Here is a 16,196-nt window from a genome sequence, read left to right as displayed (position 1 = left end):
CACAAAAACAAATCCAATCGACTACCACCACCACAAAACCAGGGGTTGGAGGGGCCTGGTTCCCCTGTTATCACCCTGAGAACCGTCTTCCTTGCTGCATGTTTACAAGTGAGGTCATTGCTTGCTACTGTCACTTAATGAGAGGTGATGTGCCAGCCCCACGCTGAGACATTCACACGCATTCACTTGTCTTATCCTGACAGCGGCACTAGGGAGCCCTGGTGGTGTCCCCATTGCACAGATGAGGACACTGAGGCAAAGGAGAGCAGCTGCCTGAAGTCAGACATAAGAGAACAGGGATTTAAATGCATTCCAACCTGGGCCTGAACCCTGGCCTCCACTCCAAGCCTGTCTGCACCTAAGGGGCTTCCACAAGGGGCTTCCTAACTTTGTGCCTGAGCTGATTCAGTATGGTCTACTGGGCTCCTCTTCATTCTTCACGCCATGGTCATTTTATTGAGCATGTGCTACATCTTGGGTACTGAGCAGGTGCTGCCATGTCTCAGGGGCCCCATCCATGGGGCTCAGCCCCATGGGATAAAGGCTATTATCTTGCTTATCTCCTTGGGGGGAGGGGGAAGATCAGGATAATAAATCCCTAATGATAAATCCATGAACAGAGGACTGGTTCAATAAATTTTGCAAATGTGAGAAAGCTTATTGTCCATTTAAAATAAATGTGCAGATAATCGAATGATGGAGGGCAAAGACCCACAAAATCAGCAGGATCAAGATCAGAAACCTCAGAGGTGCCCAACGTGGCCCTCTCACCCCAGCCCCACTCCTGCAGCAGTTGTTCCTTGTTTGCTGTGTATGTCCACAGCAAAGGGAGCATTCAAAACACTGCTTAGCTGTGCTGTCTGTGAACTTTGGATCAGCGCATCCTATCAGAAGCATTCACTTGAGTCACATCTCTTCTCCTCAATACAGTAAATGTTTCTGAGGTTGCCCATGCCGCCTGGGGCCAGGGTTGCTAGGATTTCTTGTCCATGGCCATGTCTCCTGTGCCCAGAAAGAGCCAGCTCTCTAGGACAGTGGTCCTCAAATTATTAAGGACCCAAAGGGCTTTTGAAAGTGGTGCTGAACGTCAGTTGCCTCAGCCAATGAGAACTGACTGTGGTCCTGTCCCCAACATCACAAGTTCTGTAAAGTCCATCTGTACCTTGAAATCAGTCGAGGTGGTGTTATAGGACAGGGAGAGGGTCAGCCCAAACCCCGCAAACCTGCCTATTCTAAATGGGTTCTGCCATCCGCCGCATCAGCACAAAACATATAAGACTTTAATGGGAAGGAACTTTAATAAAACTAGGAAACAATACAGGTAAGGTAAAGAGTCTAGTTTCTAAATGAAGCACCCAAAGTTACCCGTCCCCTCGTGGGTAAAAGTCCATCCATATGGGATTGGCCCAGAGCAAGGCCCCAAAGCCTGCCACAAGTCTAAAGCATCTTTCAGTGGGGACCCACAGAAAAGGGTCACAAACAACTGGACAAGCCCGGAAGGAAAAGAGCAAAATCAACATCAAGATAAAAGCTGCCATGGTCACCTCCCCACGGGTCTCACCCACATCTGTGTCACCCAGTCCACGACCAAAAGACAAGCGCAGTTTCTTTACGTGTCTCTAGGCTCCATGCACCTCCTCCAGGTCTCCTGGCTCCATCCTGCTTCCTTCCTCAGTCTCTTCTGCTTCTCCTCTTCTTGCTCAGCTCCACCCTCCCTTGGGTGGGGCAGGGAACCTCCCCCTTTCCTGGGGACCACCCTGTTACAGTGGGAGTATTTATTTTTTTTTTAAAGATTTATTTATATAAGCACTGGGTACATTCAGAAGCCCGGGAGAGTGAGAAAATTCACCAGAGCCAGAGTGGGGAACAGAGCAGGCAGACTGACGAAATACACTGCTGAGGAGAGCAGTGGGCGCGGCAGGAAAGGTTGGTTGTGCCATGTGGGACCCTCGCCGGCGGCTGGGTATTGAACCAGCGCTGCAGAGGCTGCGGGCAGCTCTCAGCCTAGCACTCAACCGCTGCACCACCAGGGGAGGCCCGAGGTGGGAGTATTTATATCACAGAACTGGCAGATACTACATGTCAGGGCGGTTATTTTCCTTTAAAGAGTGGTAGTTACCAGCATGCCATTGGTTAATATCAATATTTAGCATATTAAAATCAAAATTGAGAAATTAAAATTATTTAACGTTTATGACTATAGCAATGTTTATTGATTTATTGAAAATAAACAGATGGCATGTTAACATAATTGAATTGTATGAAAGCTCACTATGTTCTGAAACCCAGTTTAACCATAAATATACATTTAAATTAGTATATGAAAATACTAATTAATATGAAAATTAATATGAAATTTGAAATATGTTACTATGTTAACATAGTATAAATGTTAACATAGTAATAGTTTTTCATTTCAAATAAGAACAAACTCATTGCATATTAACATAATTAAATGTTTACGAAAATTAACTGTTCTCCAAGCAAGATGTTTAGTGTACAGAGTTCATGTTTTTGTGAATCTCTTTAACATAAGACCCCATAAATGACTTCTGGGGGCTTACAGTGGCTTCTGCAGTCGGTCTGTTGTGATGTTATTTTGTCTAAAGTAGGAAACCCAACAATATGTAGTTAGGAGAGAGACAAGTGTTTTAATTGCCTTTGCAGTCATTGTGGCTGATGATAAACTTGGTGAGTGGTAGTTTCTTGGCGCTCTCCAGGGATTCCAGTTGAAATACTGAAAACCTAGGAGTGCAATGGCTGGGTCGTGGGATGCACGCAAGATAAAGCAAACTAGGTTCCAATTGACATTCCTCCCATCGTACTGTTTGCTGCTATTACCCCATACTGTCCAACCTTCCAGAACCTTTTCATCATCCCAAACAGGACCTCTGTACCCATTAAAAAATAACGCACGATCCTCTCCCATGCCCTCGTAACCTCTATTCTACTTTCTGTCTTTATAAGTTTGCCTTTTCTAGCTATCCCAAATGTGGGATCCCTGAATCTCCTTTTTCTTGGGGCTATTATCTTGGTGACCAGAGTTCTTGCTGGTCAGCTAAACCTGCAATCATCCAGGAGGCCTCTCACCAAGGACAAAAGCCCTGGTGTGAGGTACATACCAGCATCTGCTGAAAACAGCTGGCAGATACTATGGCAGGATCAGCTGAAACTCCTTATTTGTAAGGATTAGCAGAAAGTTAGGTAAGAATGGAGATTAGAGATAACATGCTTTGACCAGCAGGAAGAATGAAGCCCCCAGGCAATAGCCTTTGGTCACTCCACCCTGACTTATGTCCCCCACAACCACCCAGAGGCATGCGCACTCCCTCCATGCCTGCCCCACCTGTGGATAGTGAGTCAGATAAACACGAGATACCTTTGGATGGGCCTGCAATTATTACTTCTGGTGTAAACCCCCTCGGCTGCTCATTGCTCCAACCCGCTTGGACTTTGTAATCTTTCCCTTGCCCCGCGCCACTCCCAGTGCTGCCGCTCTGCGAAGTGACACCCAAGTAAGTGGGATCACACAGTCTTTGTCTTTTTGTGTCTAGATTATTTCCTCAGCACAGTGTTTTCAAGATTCATCCCCACCGTAGCCTGAGGCAGACGCTCACTCCTCTTCATGGCTGAGTAGTGCTCCTCTGCGGGGCACGCAGACCACACTTGGTTCATCCATTTGCCTGTGGCTTCTCCCTTTTGATTATTGCAAATAAAGCTGCTCTGCCTGCTGCTGGGCATTATGTCTGACCTACCCCTTTTCATCTCTTGAATGTGCAGCCAGGAGGGTTTGGCATCACCAAGCTGTTTTCCAGAGAGGCTGTGCTATTTTGTATTGCCACCAGCAATGCCAGTGGTCCTACTTCTCCACATCTTTGCCGACACTTGTATTTTTTGGTTCTGGTAGCAGTCACCATAACAGGGTGGGGGGCACCATGCTCGCTCTGCTGTGTGTCTCCCTGATGATGTAGCCAGTGCTCCATGGGCTCACTGGCCACTCGGATGTCTTTAGAGAACCCCCGTAGCTGTGCTGATAAAGAGAAGGTGCAGAGGCAACTCATGTTGATTCAGCACGCTGTGACAAGGGTCAGCTCTCTCGTACTGCATAAGACGCGATGAGCACTGCCTACACTCGGTACAGTCACCCCCATTTCCAGCAGGAAAGCTGAGGGACAGGGAGGCTAAGTGAACATGGGGCTTCGGATCGGCTCCAGACTCCGTGTCCCTCCCCGCCCCTCCTCCTCGAGGGCCTTTCCTGCAAGGTGGCAGGAAAAAATGCAAAAGTGTCTCTTCACCTTAAAATTAAAACTGTCCCATCATCCTGTCATGATGATGACACAGGCAGGGAGTTGCTATATCATAGAGGAGAAGAGGCTTGAGAGTTGCTTTGAAACTGAGCCCAGGCACCATTTTACCTGATTTCACCTTGTGCAACAATTTGCGAAACAATGAGCTGAATGCTGGGATGGGGTGTCCTGGCCTGAACCTAACCCAATAAGGCATCAGCTTGCTGAGTCTGGCATCCTTTGCTCTGTTAGAGGGAGATAAGGAGGCTGCAATACCATAAACCGCCCCAGCTCCTTGGCTGATGCTGGTGAAAATTCACTTGAATTAAGGGACTTCCCTTTTGAAATGCACAGCTATCTGCTAACTGCCAAATTAATTGATTTTCTTTTTGCTTTGGGGATTGGTGGTTATAACCCTCCCTGCTGAGATCTGCTTTTAAAAGGGTAATGGTGTATCCACCCACATTTACAGTGTGCCCAGTCAACAGTTCTTGAATCCATTGCAGAGAATCACATTTGCAGAAGGGAGGGGGCTATGCAGAGAGTTCCTCAGATTTGTTTGCCACCAAGAAAAACTGGAAAGAGCAAACGTGTCCACTAGCGGGAAACAGGTAAGAACTGTAAGATAACCATTATGTGGAATACTATGCAGTCACTAAAAAGAGTGAGCTAAATCTATATTGTTTCTGAGGCTAGATCTCTGAGATATAGTGTTGAGTGGGAAAAGTCATTTGGTGCAACATGCACAGGAGAATATCTTTTGTGTAACAATAAATGGCAAAGTCATCCACAAAACAATACTCTGAGGGTACATATCTGTGTGTGTAAAGGCACAGAAACAGGTGTCAAAGGATGGGAATTTCACACACACACGTGCTTGCAAAAGTTCACACACACGTGTGCTTGTGTGTGCAAAAAAAAAAAAAAGGTAACAGAAGATCCACCTAGATTAAAGGGAATAATATCGAGAGAAGGGGTTGTTAGCCTTATCTCTGGGATTTTGAAGTTTTATTTAAAAGAAGACCATGGGGCCTAGACGCAGTGGGTTGAGCACAGCGCTGTGAAGCTGTCTGCAGCTTCTGCAGCAGCACGGGTTCGATCCCGGCCAGCCAGGGAGATTCCCACATGGTGCAGCAGACCTCTCCTGTCTCGCCTGTTGCTCCCCTCAGCAGTGTCTTCAGTCCGTCTGCCTGTTCTACTCCCCGCTCTGTCTCTGGTGAATCTTCTCACCCTCCTGCACCTCTGGCCTGTACCCCAGCTGTTGTATAAATAAAAAAAATAATCTTTAAAAAATAATAAAAAAAGAAGACTATGTTTTACAAATTATTTATATAATTTAACATTAATTTTTTAAGGATTTATGTATTTATACAAGAATCGGGGTACAGGCCAGAGGTGCGGGAGGGTGAGAGGATTCACCAGAGACAGAGTGGGGAGCAGAACAGGCAGACTGACTGAAATACACTGCTGAGGGGAGCAGCGGACGAGAAAGGAGAGGTCTGTCGCACCATGTGGGCATCTCGCCAGCCGGCCGGGATGGAACCTGCACAGCAGAGGCTGTGGACAGCTTCACAGTGTGGCACTCAACTGCCTGCACCACCAGGGGAGGCCCATAACATTAATTTTTGAAGGTCGGATGGCAGTGGGAATGTGATTGAGAGGGTGGTAAGCTGCACTGTGTCCAGAAATACCTCCTTCCCCTGCAGGGGCGGACTGTCAGGCCCGGCCATTTCACTTGCTCTGGTGGATGAAAACTGAGCAGATGTGATGAGCAGATAGCGTGGGGAGTAAGGCAGGATGCAATTCACTACGTGCCATTCCCTCTACCACAAGACAGGAGGTGTCTCAAAGAGCAGTTCCTTCGTGACTTAGAACCCGGAGGAGCAAACATGGAGCAGTGACCCGTGAGGCCGTGTGATGTGATGTGTGAGAGGCCGTTGCTGTCACAAGCCGCAGAGATCCTAGGGATGTTTGTCATTGCAGCAGAGCCTGACTAGGATTAGCTACCACCCACCCAAGGATGAGAGGAAAGAACAGCGTGGGCAGGAGAAGGGGTCTGATTTGGGGAGAGAACAGCGTGGGCCTGATTTGGGGTCATAAAGGCAAAGAGATATTGGGGGGCCAGTGAGGAGTATCCGGAGAAGCACACTGAAAGGAAAGTGGGGTGAAAAGTGGCAGAGACTGATTTTTGCCCTTTTTACCATTTTGCCCTTGCTATGACTTTGTCCTCACTTGCTTATTGGCCAGAGAAAGTGATTAGGGATGCAACTCACTGTCTTTATCAAATGGTGCTCACCTTGTATACACATGTGGCAGGTATTTGCAGGGAAGCTCTGGGAATTCACTGAGAAAACACTCCTGGTGTATCTGGGTTAAAGGTGCGTGGGTGTGTCATCTCCCCTGAACCCCCTGGCTGTGCATTCCCAGAGGGGCCCGCAGTGACCAATGCTGGAATCGTTCAGACATTGTAAAAGCAAAGGAAATTAGAGGGTAAAAGACTTGACTCTCCCAACCCGATTCAGCTCAATAGCTGCTGACACCCTATGGGATGGAAAAGACCCCAGTAAGGTCCCTGTGGCACCACTGTCTTTCCTTTTAATCCTGAGTGATGGGAAAGAAAGGAGCTGCAATTCAGGGCTAGTGTGCCATGGGCCATGCAGCGGTGGCTGGAGGTGAGGGCTGAGACGTGCCTCATGACCATCCCTGGGAAAAAGCCACTCAGCCAGCTGGTGTGAGCCTGACTGGAGAGAGATAGGAAGTGGGCATTGTTATCAGTCTCTCTGGAGCCAGAACTCTCCCTCCAGGATCCCTGGAGCAATTTCAGCTCGTCCATTCTTGTGGCCATTAAAGATTATCAGTCAGATTTTTCCAACATGAACAAGGCATAGAGTTCCCCTCCCCCTTACCAACCCCCACAGTCTGTCTGACCTGTGTGCTCCCTTCAGACATCAGAAACATGCAGCTATGGTTCTAGACTGGAGCAAAAAGGAGATGATGACCATACCCCCTCCTGAGCTCACTCAACAAAACCTACATCCACACCAGAGAGGACGTCCTCACTGGTGGAGAACCTGGTCTGGTTCTGGTCTGCTCATGTGAGCGGGCCGGGGAGCAGGTCATAAGCCATTTATGAAGCGGACCGTGGCGTCCAGGATCTTCCTGGAGCAGGGGAAGGTGAAGAAGGGATTGTCCAGGTAGGACAGCACCCCATGGAAGCCGTCCTCCACGTGGTGCCAGGTCACCCGGACACCCTGGTCCTCCAGCCTCTTCTTGTAGAGCAGCGCGTGGTCCCGGGAAAGGTCGTGCTCGCAGCTGACGATGCAGGCTTCCGGGAGCCGCGACACCACGTCGTCCTCCGCGAGCAGGGGCGAGGTCATGAGGTCCAGGGCCAGGAGGCACTCCTGGTAGGCGTCCTCGTTCAGGGGCCCTGGGGTCTGGGGCTGGTAGCCTCTGGTCTTAAACCTCTCGGGGATGTTCTCTGCCCCCAGCCACTTCTGATACTTTGCCCAGACCTCCGGGGGCATGTGGGCGTTTTGCAGGACGACGCTTTTCCACGCGGGGTTGATGCTCAGGCAGCTGCACCAACAGTAGAAGAAGAAGTCCAGACTGAGCAATGGGCCATTCTTGTTCTGCTGATAGGACGGGCTCTGGAAGTCAAGACCTTGGAGGGTGGGGTAGACAAGGACCTGGGCACGGATCTTGGGGAGGTCCGGATAGCACAGGAGGTTTTGACAGACTATAGATGCCAACTGCCCTCCCATGCTGTCACCATAGACCACGACGCGGGCTGGATCCACCCCGTACAGCTTCAGGGACCTCAGGAAGTGGATGGTGGCGCAGATGGAGTCTCTTCCCAAAACTGGAAACCTGCACTGGGGGATCATGCGGTACCTAAGAAACATCAAGGAAGACAGTTGAACTCGTCGCCCCAGCAGAGCCCAACACCTGTGTTTAGCACCCTTCACCCAGATCCCCCTCTCCAACCCCACACCCTCAACTTCCCCTTTTGAAGCCTCACCAGCTGAAGGTAAGGTGTGAGGCTGAATGAGGCAGCAGGCACACCCCAGACGTGGGGCGCGGGCTCAGTACCTGGGAGCTGCTGTTGCCACGGAACTCGGAGCCTGGCGGTACCGAGGGCCAACAACCTGCCCATCCCCAGCCTGGCCTCTCTGCCCCATCCCTGACCTTGTCTCCTGATTCCCTGTTTTCCTGAATCTTCCATGAGCAATTCGAGCTTTGCCTGGTGTGATTCTAACCCGTCCTGCCACACTCACAAGCTCCTTAGGAGACTCCTGAAGACGTCAGTGCCACTGGGGCCAGCAGATGACACGCCTGCCTACCCCAGGCCAGCCACGGTGGACCAGGGCACCCACAGCTGTGCTGAGCATGACCTGAGAGCAGGTTGCCGACAGCAGATATGCCAGCCTGGCATGGCCAGACCTTACCAAATCCAAGAGAATCCAGAAATACAGTTTGGGGAGACATCTCACCACTCTCAATGCTGGCCACGCACACAATATGCACAAGGAAATTCTCCATGGGACCCACAATCTTTCCACCAGACACAAGCTCTCACCCATCCCCACGGTCCAGATTCTGGGCTCCCCTGGGTCCAGGCAGGACTGCAGTGCTCTCAAGCCCACACCCTGTCTGCCTTGGAATCAAACAATGACTGTCACAGACTCACTGGTATGTTCTACTGAGGAGCCAGTGGCTCGGCACAGCCAGGCCATAGGGCGTGTGGGGGCCACCCATGGGGTCAAGATCACTGTTCCCTGCAGAAGCAGTTTTGGAGCCACAAATGATAAAGTGAAGCCTTTTTCCAGGTCTTTCTCCCTCAGTCGGCATCTGTGTTCCTTCCTCTACTCAGCCAACAGTGCCAGGAGGAAGCTGGCCAGTGGGCCCTGCAAGATGCTGGAAAGAGTTCCCTCAGCTGGTGCCCTTAAGCAGAAGTGCAGGAAACGCCAATGGGCGGACGGGCCCTCCTTGTCCCCCCTCCATGTGATGAGGGGTCCGGCCCCAGGGACCTCAGGAAGTGGATGGCCCCGTCTCTCTCTGCCCCAACTCCACCCTGTGTTTGAGGCTCCAGGTTGTTGGGAGACACCCCAGAGCAGTGAGGACAAAGCAGCTTTTGAATTTTCTGGCTTCCTCGGCAGGTACAGGACTGAGAAAGGGCGCGGCTGGGTTCTCGGGGTGCCCTGGTGAACCACACCACAGCGTGCTGTATTGGAGGTGCTAGTGTCCAGAATGTACAGGGCTGTTCCCCCAAAGAGCTCTGGTTGAAGCACAGCACCATCTCTGCTTCCTAAAGAAGCTTGCCAAGGAATCCCCCACCCACCCCCCACCGCATGCACAAAACCCCTTTGTTCACACTCACCTGGCAGGGAGGACCATTCCCCTCTGCCCCTGTCCCCTGCCTCCCGTGCTGTCCCCCAGCTGCTCCTCACAGCCTCCCCTCCTCAAGGGGACCCTCCAACACCCCACCTGCCCTCCACACCTACTTCCCACCCACATCCAGGTCTCAGTTGGGTCCCCGCACTCACCCAACCAACAGAACCACGGAGTCGCTCTCCTTGCACAGCTGACGGCAGATGCCGTGGTGGGTCCCTAGAAAGTGGAAGGTTTTTCACATTCACTGGGGAGGCTGAGGGCAGCCCCTCCCAGCCACAGCAGCTCCACTGTGGGGTCCTAGGGCTCAGGAGTCCAGAGATTTTGCGCGGGTCCCCCAGCCGCCCCCACCCTCCTCCACTCCTGCTGTGTTCCCCTGGGGCGCTGTCCACCTCCTTGAAAATGCACCCCGGGGCCCACCACTCGTGCAGAATAGCGGAGGGGCGCTGGGCTGCTGGGCTCAGAGGTTCAAGGAGGGAGCTCTAAGCTCAGGATCAAGTTCAAATCCCAGCTCTGCCTTCTCAGCTGGAGCTGACGTCCTGCCAGGCCAGTCCCTTCGCTGCCCAGGGCGTGATTTCCTCATCTGCGCAGTGGGGATATGAGTAACAGGCCTGATGGGCTTTTGCTGACATAAGGCACTTTCTGGGCGGCCTTGGGACCGGCCCCAATAATATTAACCAGCATTGGCACGACATCATCCCTTCATTGGCAAAACCAGCCCCACCACTGACTTAACCCCTTCGTCTGAGAGGCTGCTGCGGTGGACACGCTCACGGCCCCGTGGAAGTCAGTGTGGTTTCTAAAGGGGTGTCCTCCTAATCCACAGGGGAGAAGTGACGATAACAAAGTTGTCCCCATTTCCAGCTTTGCTCACATTGATTTTCTTAAAAATTTTGGCTCCTTTGTCTTTCTGGGGCAGTTTGTCTTTGTCTTCTGTGGCAGAGTTTGTCTTGGCCATACATGTTTCCTTAATAGAAAAGTCCTTTCCAGCTAAGTAGAGGTGGTGGTCACACCCTGGTGAATGTGGGGTGTCCCTCAACTGTACGCTTTTAAATGGTAGGTGTTGTGCTATGTGAATTTCGTGTGTCCAGACAGACGCACAGACACTCACATAGTCCATGCACACGATGTATTCCCTGCATGAGCAGCGTGTTCCATATACATGCACACGTGTGTTGCTCGTCACTTCCAGAAAGAGCTCACATCCCATATCTTTGATGTCTTTGCTCATTCAATGGGGAACCTGCTTGAAGTCCCAGGTGCTGACAAAGCCCCAGGAGCTAGAGGGGCACCTCATGCTGGGCTCCACCCACTGAGGCAGGTGCCCTGGGGGCTGGCTGGGGCAGGCGCTTACTCAGGCTCCCCATGATGCCCCCGCCTCCGTGGTAGAACACGATGCCCGGCCTGCTGGAGCAGGAGGTCGCCTTGGGCTGGTACAGCTTCACCGGGATGGTCCCGAAGCGGAGGTCCGTGACCACGACCTCAGGGTCGTTCTTGAGCGGAGGCAGATCGTGCATGAAACGGAAAAACTGGGGCATAGAGCAGATCCTCAGCTTCTCTAAAATAGTGCCCTGAGGTAAGAGAAGAGGCAATATGGTGGGCGGGGGCTTCAGTGGGTCCTTGCTGCTGTCTGAGGCCTCACCTGTCTCTGCCAGAGAGGGGCGGCCCCAGCCCTGCTGGGCCCGGTGTCTCCACGGCACTGCATCAAGGCCACCCCACCCTGGCCACGCTGTCCACCCCACCAGCCCTCTCCTACGCCTCCCCCAGATGCCTTCTCCCCAGGCCTACAAACCCAGTTTCAGGTGCCCCTACCTGAGGCACCCCCAGGATCTCCCTCTCCACCTTGGCCCGGACAGGTCCTCTCCTGCAGGGAGACCCCCCTAGAGCCCCCACCCCACCCCGGCCAAAGTGGATTGGGACAACGAAGCCATCTCCAAGATGGAATTGCTGCGCTGTGGTCATGCTTTTCAGAGGGAGGGGTCTTATCTTTTAGGGAGACCTACTGATATATTTTTGGATCAAATAATGTGATTCTCAGATTTGCCTGGTAAGGAATGGGGCAGAGGGGGCAGCGGGGGCACCAAGGACCTTCAGTGTTGCTGGCGCTGCAGGAGCCTCAGTTCTGTCTCCCCCAGTTCCCACTGAAACCTTGTTTCCATAATAACAGAAGAAAGTGAGCAAAAGTGTGGGTTCTCCCCAGGGCTGGCTCTTTGCCATGGCCTCTCCCCCTTTTCTGTGCCAAGGTCACTTAGGGCTTCAGTGACCCTGGTGACCTCGTCGTGCGTGGCTGGAGAACAGAAAATGAAATATGTGGGATGACAAAGGAAGGCAGTTGTATCTGACTCTCGATATCAGAGTAAATTGTGCTGTAATGAAACAACGCGTGTGGTCCCGACTGGCCCATGACTCCAAGAGGCAGCGCCTCTGCACTGTCACCCTCCAAGGGACAGGAGCCTGAGCGGTTTTTCCACCACAGTGCAAATGGCCGGAACCGCTCCTAACGCGCCTTTGTGCCTCTCGGTGACCTTGGAAGCTGCGCCGCCAGCCTGTGGTCTCTGCCGCTCGTCACAAGAAGAATGTCCAGTAGAGGGTTATGGAGATGGAGCCATTTAGACCCCATGTGAATTCTTAGCTCTCTTGCATCCTGTCTTTGTGGGGGCTCGTGGATCCCCCTGTGTGCACACAGGGGATCCCCAAACCCCCACGTCCCTTTCCGCACAGCCTGGCCAATCTGTGCAGCATTTTGCTCCTTGCCGTGCCCACCCACCACATGAGCCTCATGCTCCCCAGCACCGTCTGCCTGGACTCTGCTTCTCTCACTGTCCCCATCCCCAGAGCGGTGTCCGCCCGAGGAGAGGTGGTAGTTGCAAAGACACTTTTGTGAGGGATACAAATCAATCAGCCACAAGAAGGAATTTCAGGAGCAATGGCTCTGCACCAGGGAATGCCCCGGGGGTGCAGTGCCCTGAAGCCAGGCTGTTATCACTCCCTATTTTTCAGTAGAAAAAACTCAGCCCTGCATTTGGGAAGGTGGACTGAGCATCGAGTCCAGGAGGACCCTGGGTGGAACCTCGCATCCTGTGAAAGCTGAGCCTGGAGGTGAGATACCTTTGGCCCCGGCTCTCCTCCATCGGGGTATCTGAGAGCACAGGTGCCAGCAACCAGTTCATTAAGAACCAGATTTCCTGTGTTCAATATCTGTCCTACCCTGCCCCAGCCACTTGCTCTCAGGCATCACTGTTTACATGTATGTTCTGAAATGGCACACACCGGATGGCAAGCAGGGTCAGGGTCCAACTCTTGAGGCTAACAGCTCAGTCCCACATGACACCACCAGCAAGAGGATGGGCATTATATCCCCTTGTGGGGGTGGTTCAGGTTTGAGAATATACTGTCTGCTCCTCCACCGACCACATGATATTTGTGTTCATTCAATGAAGGTGCTGGGATGTTTTTTCCCACCTCCCTCCTTACGCCTCCCAAGGAGGTACAAAGAGAACGCAAAACTCACCCACATTATCATTAGCTTAAAGATGCAATGTAGAAGCCGTAATTTTATTTTGCCGTTGATGCCCGCAGGGACGTCCATGGTGAGGAATTCGGTGCAGAAAACCCACACCGAGACCATGGCCAGGAGCACGCCCGCCAGCAGGAAGAACGGGAACAGAAGGATCAGCAACATGCTGTTCCAGTACGGAAGAGGCCAAGAGGAGGCTGGGAGGAGGTTGTGTCCTGGGCAGTCAACTCAGGACATGAGTTGAGGCCAGCAGAGAGGTCCACTTATACATCACTGCCTGCCCTCCACACCTCCCCATCTCACACAAGCCCAGCCCAGCGCTGAGAGTCACAGACTCAGGTGAGACCCGGTCCTAGGACAGGACTGGTGTAAAGGGCAAAGTGTTTCTGCAACCTGACCCAGATGGAAATGAAAACTGCAGCTCACACCATGGGTCTGGTCCTCAAAATATCCTGGGGTGAGTCCCCATGAACATCACAAGCACCTTTCCCTCCTCCTGCACCCTGACCTCATCGCTCAGCCGTTGCTCATTCTGTGGTTACACCTGCTGTCCCACACTTGCCTGCCCAGGAGGCCCCAGGAACTTTGCAATTGTTCTTCTCTATGCAATCTTCTTGCACAGAAGGCAGTAAGCTCAACCCACCCCCACTGCACACCTCTGTTCAAATGTCATGTCTCCCAGGCTTTTGTTATCTTGTGGCCCTTATCAGCTGAGAGACTCATTCTACACTGGCTCTCTATGGTCTGCAGAACATAACCTCTGTGAGGACAGGGATTTTGCTTTGTTTCTGCTTTATCTCTAGAAGGTAGTTCAGGACTGTTCTTAGCCTGTAGAAAGAAGCATGACTTCATGAGCAGACTCTGCCCTTTACATTCAAAAGTGAAAAAAATGGGGCTTATAGACCATCCAGCTCAGGTCAGACCTGTACCCCACAGAGGAAGGGAATCCTGCCCTGTGGTGATGAGGATACTCACTCTTCTCCCACCTCCCCAGTCAAGTGGGAGAGTGGTGGTCTCAGGAAGGGGGAAGTTAGCCCCTAAAGACATCTGACGTGTCTACAGACTTTTTTGCTTGTCATAGCTGGGTGAGAGGCTGACATCTCATGGGGAATTGCCAGGGATATTGCTAAACACACAAAAAGCACAGGGTGGACCCCCTAAAGTGGAGTAATCTGGTCCCATGTGTCAATGGGGCCACAGGTTTGGGTTTGGAACAGGCTTGGGTTTGAGTCCCAGGCCTGCCAATGTCAGTGTTCAGATTCCGAGCAAGTTACTTAGACTGGCGAAGCCTCAGCCTTCTCCGCATCATGGCGCCAATGTCTGCACAGTGTCCAGCATGAGCCTGGCCTGTGGAAAGAGTAGTAGGTGACAGTGAGCCAGGCTGACTTCAGTGTGGTCTCCAAGCCCAGCTTACGCCTCCTGGGCACACGGAAACATATTCCAGCTCCTGCTGCCTCTGGGGGACCCAGGGATTTGTTTTTGCTTGGGGGTGTGAGTGACCGAGCAGTGGCCACTCCAGGCCTGGCCATTGAGTGTCCATGCAAGCCCCCTGTGCTCCCTTCCAGAAGGGAAGGATTCAGGACACCTAAGTCTCTTGAGGGCACGCCCAAGATCCCGGAGCCATGCCCAGGAGGGAGGTCCCATCAGGTGTTGCACATCCTCTGTGCTAAGCTGGTGCCAGGTGTCCCGCAGCTGGTGGCTCCTGAGTCAGGGCTGCAACTACAGAAGCAGGGCTTGAAGGGCTTGAGCAACACCAAAGTCGAAACTGAATTTAGTTCACGAAACTCTGTTTATTTCTTTGTCTTTTTAACTCTGACTCTGCCACATAGGACTCCCTCCCGGAAGCAGCTGATGCCAGTCCCTGGGCCGGCATCCCCTGCAGCCTGGAGGAGCAGAGAAAGAAGGAGCAGGCAGCCTTCTGGGCGCCTCTCCAGCCCTGCCCCCACACTAGCCTCCTATCATGGCCCCTGCACCCTCCCCTGCTCTCTGCTTCTTCACTCCTATAATGAAGCTGACATCCCTCTGCGTTTGTTCACTTTAGTTCTCCCATCAGCCCTTCAGGTGGGTCCTGTTCTTGTCCCCATTGTATGTATAAGCAAAGTCACTCTCCACCAGGTGAAGTCACTTCCTCAAGGTAGTGAAACTCACAAGCAGAAGTGACAGAGGTGGGGTGTGCAAGGCTCTTCCAGACCCCTTTACTTTGAGCAATGAGAAAATTTCTATGAACCAAGAAAACACTCCACAAAGTGTAGCCCCTTGCATGTCTCTTAACCATGCAGCCCCGCCATGGAAGTGGATTAAGCAGGTACAAATCCTCCCAAAAAAACCCAGCTGAAGGCGTAGCGGGCAGCAGGGTGACAAATCTGTGTTGTGGCTAAGATTCATTTTATGATGAAGGAAAAGAGGAATCTACTGGCTGTGTAGCTGGTCCATTTATTAAACATTTTTAATAACCCAAGTAAAAAGTGCTCATTTTGGCATATCAGTACCCTGATTTTTTTGGCATGCTAATGAAATCTCAACTTCCAGATCTCTCTGCTATATGATGGAGCATTTAAGTACTACTTTCTGGATTTTTGTGATGTTTATGGTGGATTCTGCTTTCAAAATTCTGTTCTCAAAATAGTTTGCTAGAATTTCTTTTCTCATTCTATATTCACTTTTGGGTTTTTTGTTTGTTTTTTACATTTTTTTTATTTTTTACATCATTGTTCATTTTTAAACAATATTTGCTTTCCCCACCCCCTCAGGTGTCGTCCCCATAGAGTTTCATTCACCAATGCCCTTGTGCACCATCACCTCAGTCCCCTGTGCTCCTCCCTCCCTCCCTCTGATCCCTCTCCCTCCTCCTCCCCTGCAGGATGTCTCTGATTTATAATTGCCTGTTTTTGCTTTGTTGTGTTTTGTGCTGTTATTATTTTTTTAAAGATTTATTTATTTATTTTATACAAGCACTCGGTATAGTCAGAAGCGTGGGAGGGTGAAAGAATCCACCAGAGCCAGAG

The 16,196-nt window shown here is 51.5% G+C and overlaps 1 protein-coding gene across 1 annotated transcript; it reads right to left on the bottom strand.

The window, feature by feature from the left end:
* Positions 1–7,402: 7,402 nt before the first annotated feature.
* On the bottom strand, positions 7,403–13,356 carry LOC119236037 (arylacetamide deacetylase-like 3). The gene is made up of 4 exons (XM_037499662.1): positions 13,186–13,356; positions 11,029–11,245; positions 9,830–9,893; positions 7,403–8,177 (listed from the first exon to the last, which is right to left on the bottom strand). Exons 1-4 carry the CDS (start codon positions 13,354–13,356, stop codon positions 7,403–7,405), a joined length of 1,227 nt encoding a protein of 408 aa, XP_037355559.1.
* Positions 13,357–16,196: the final 2,840 nt, after the last annotated feature.

Source organism: Talpa occidentalis, unplaced genomic scaffold (genome assembly GCF_014898055.3).
Source record: "Talpa occidentalis isolate TD23 unplaced genomic scaffold, MPIMG_talOcc4v2.1 talOcc4.9, whole genome shotgun sequence".
In the NCBI taxonomy this organism is placed as follows: Eukaryota; Metazoa; Chordata; class Mammalia; order Eulipotyphla; family Talpidae; genus Talpa; species Talpa occidentalis.
This window is presented reverse-complemented; position numbering and strand designations above follow the sequence as displayed.

What these genes read in the sequence shown, in the direction of transcription:
- LOC119236037 (XM_037499662.1), bottom strand. Translation starts at nt 13,356, where the DNA reads ATGTTGCTGATCCTTCTGTTCCCGTTCTTCCTGCTGGCGGGCGTGCTC. An exon ending in TTAAGCTAATGATAATGTGG is followed by an intron (nt 11,246 to 13,185) that starts GTGAGTTTTGCG and finishes CTCTTACCTCAG; the next exon opens with GGCACTATTTTAGAGAAGCT. An exon ending in GGGCATCATGGGGAGCCTGA is followed by an intron (nt 9,894 to 11,028) that starts GTAAGCGCCTGC and finishes TCCACTTTCTAG; the next exon opens with GGACCCACCACGGCATCTGC.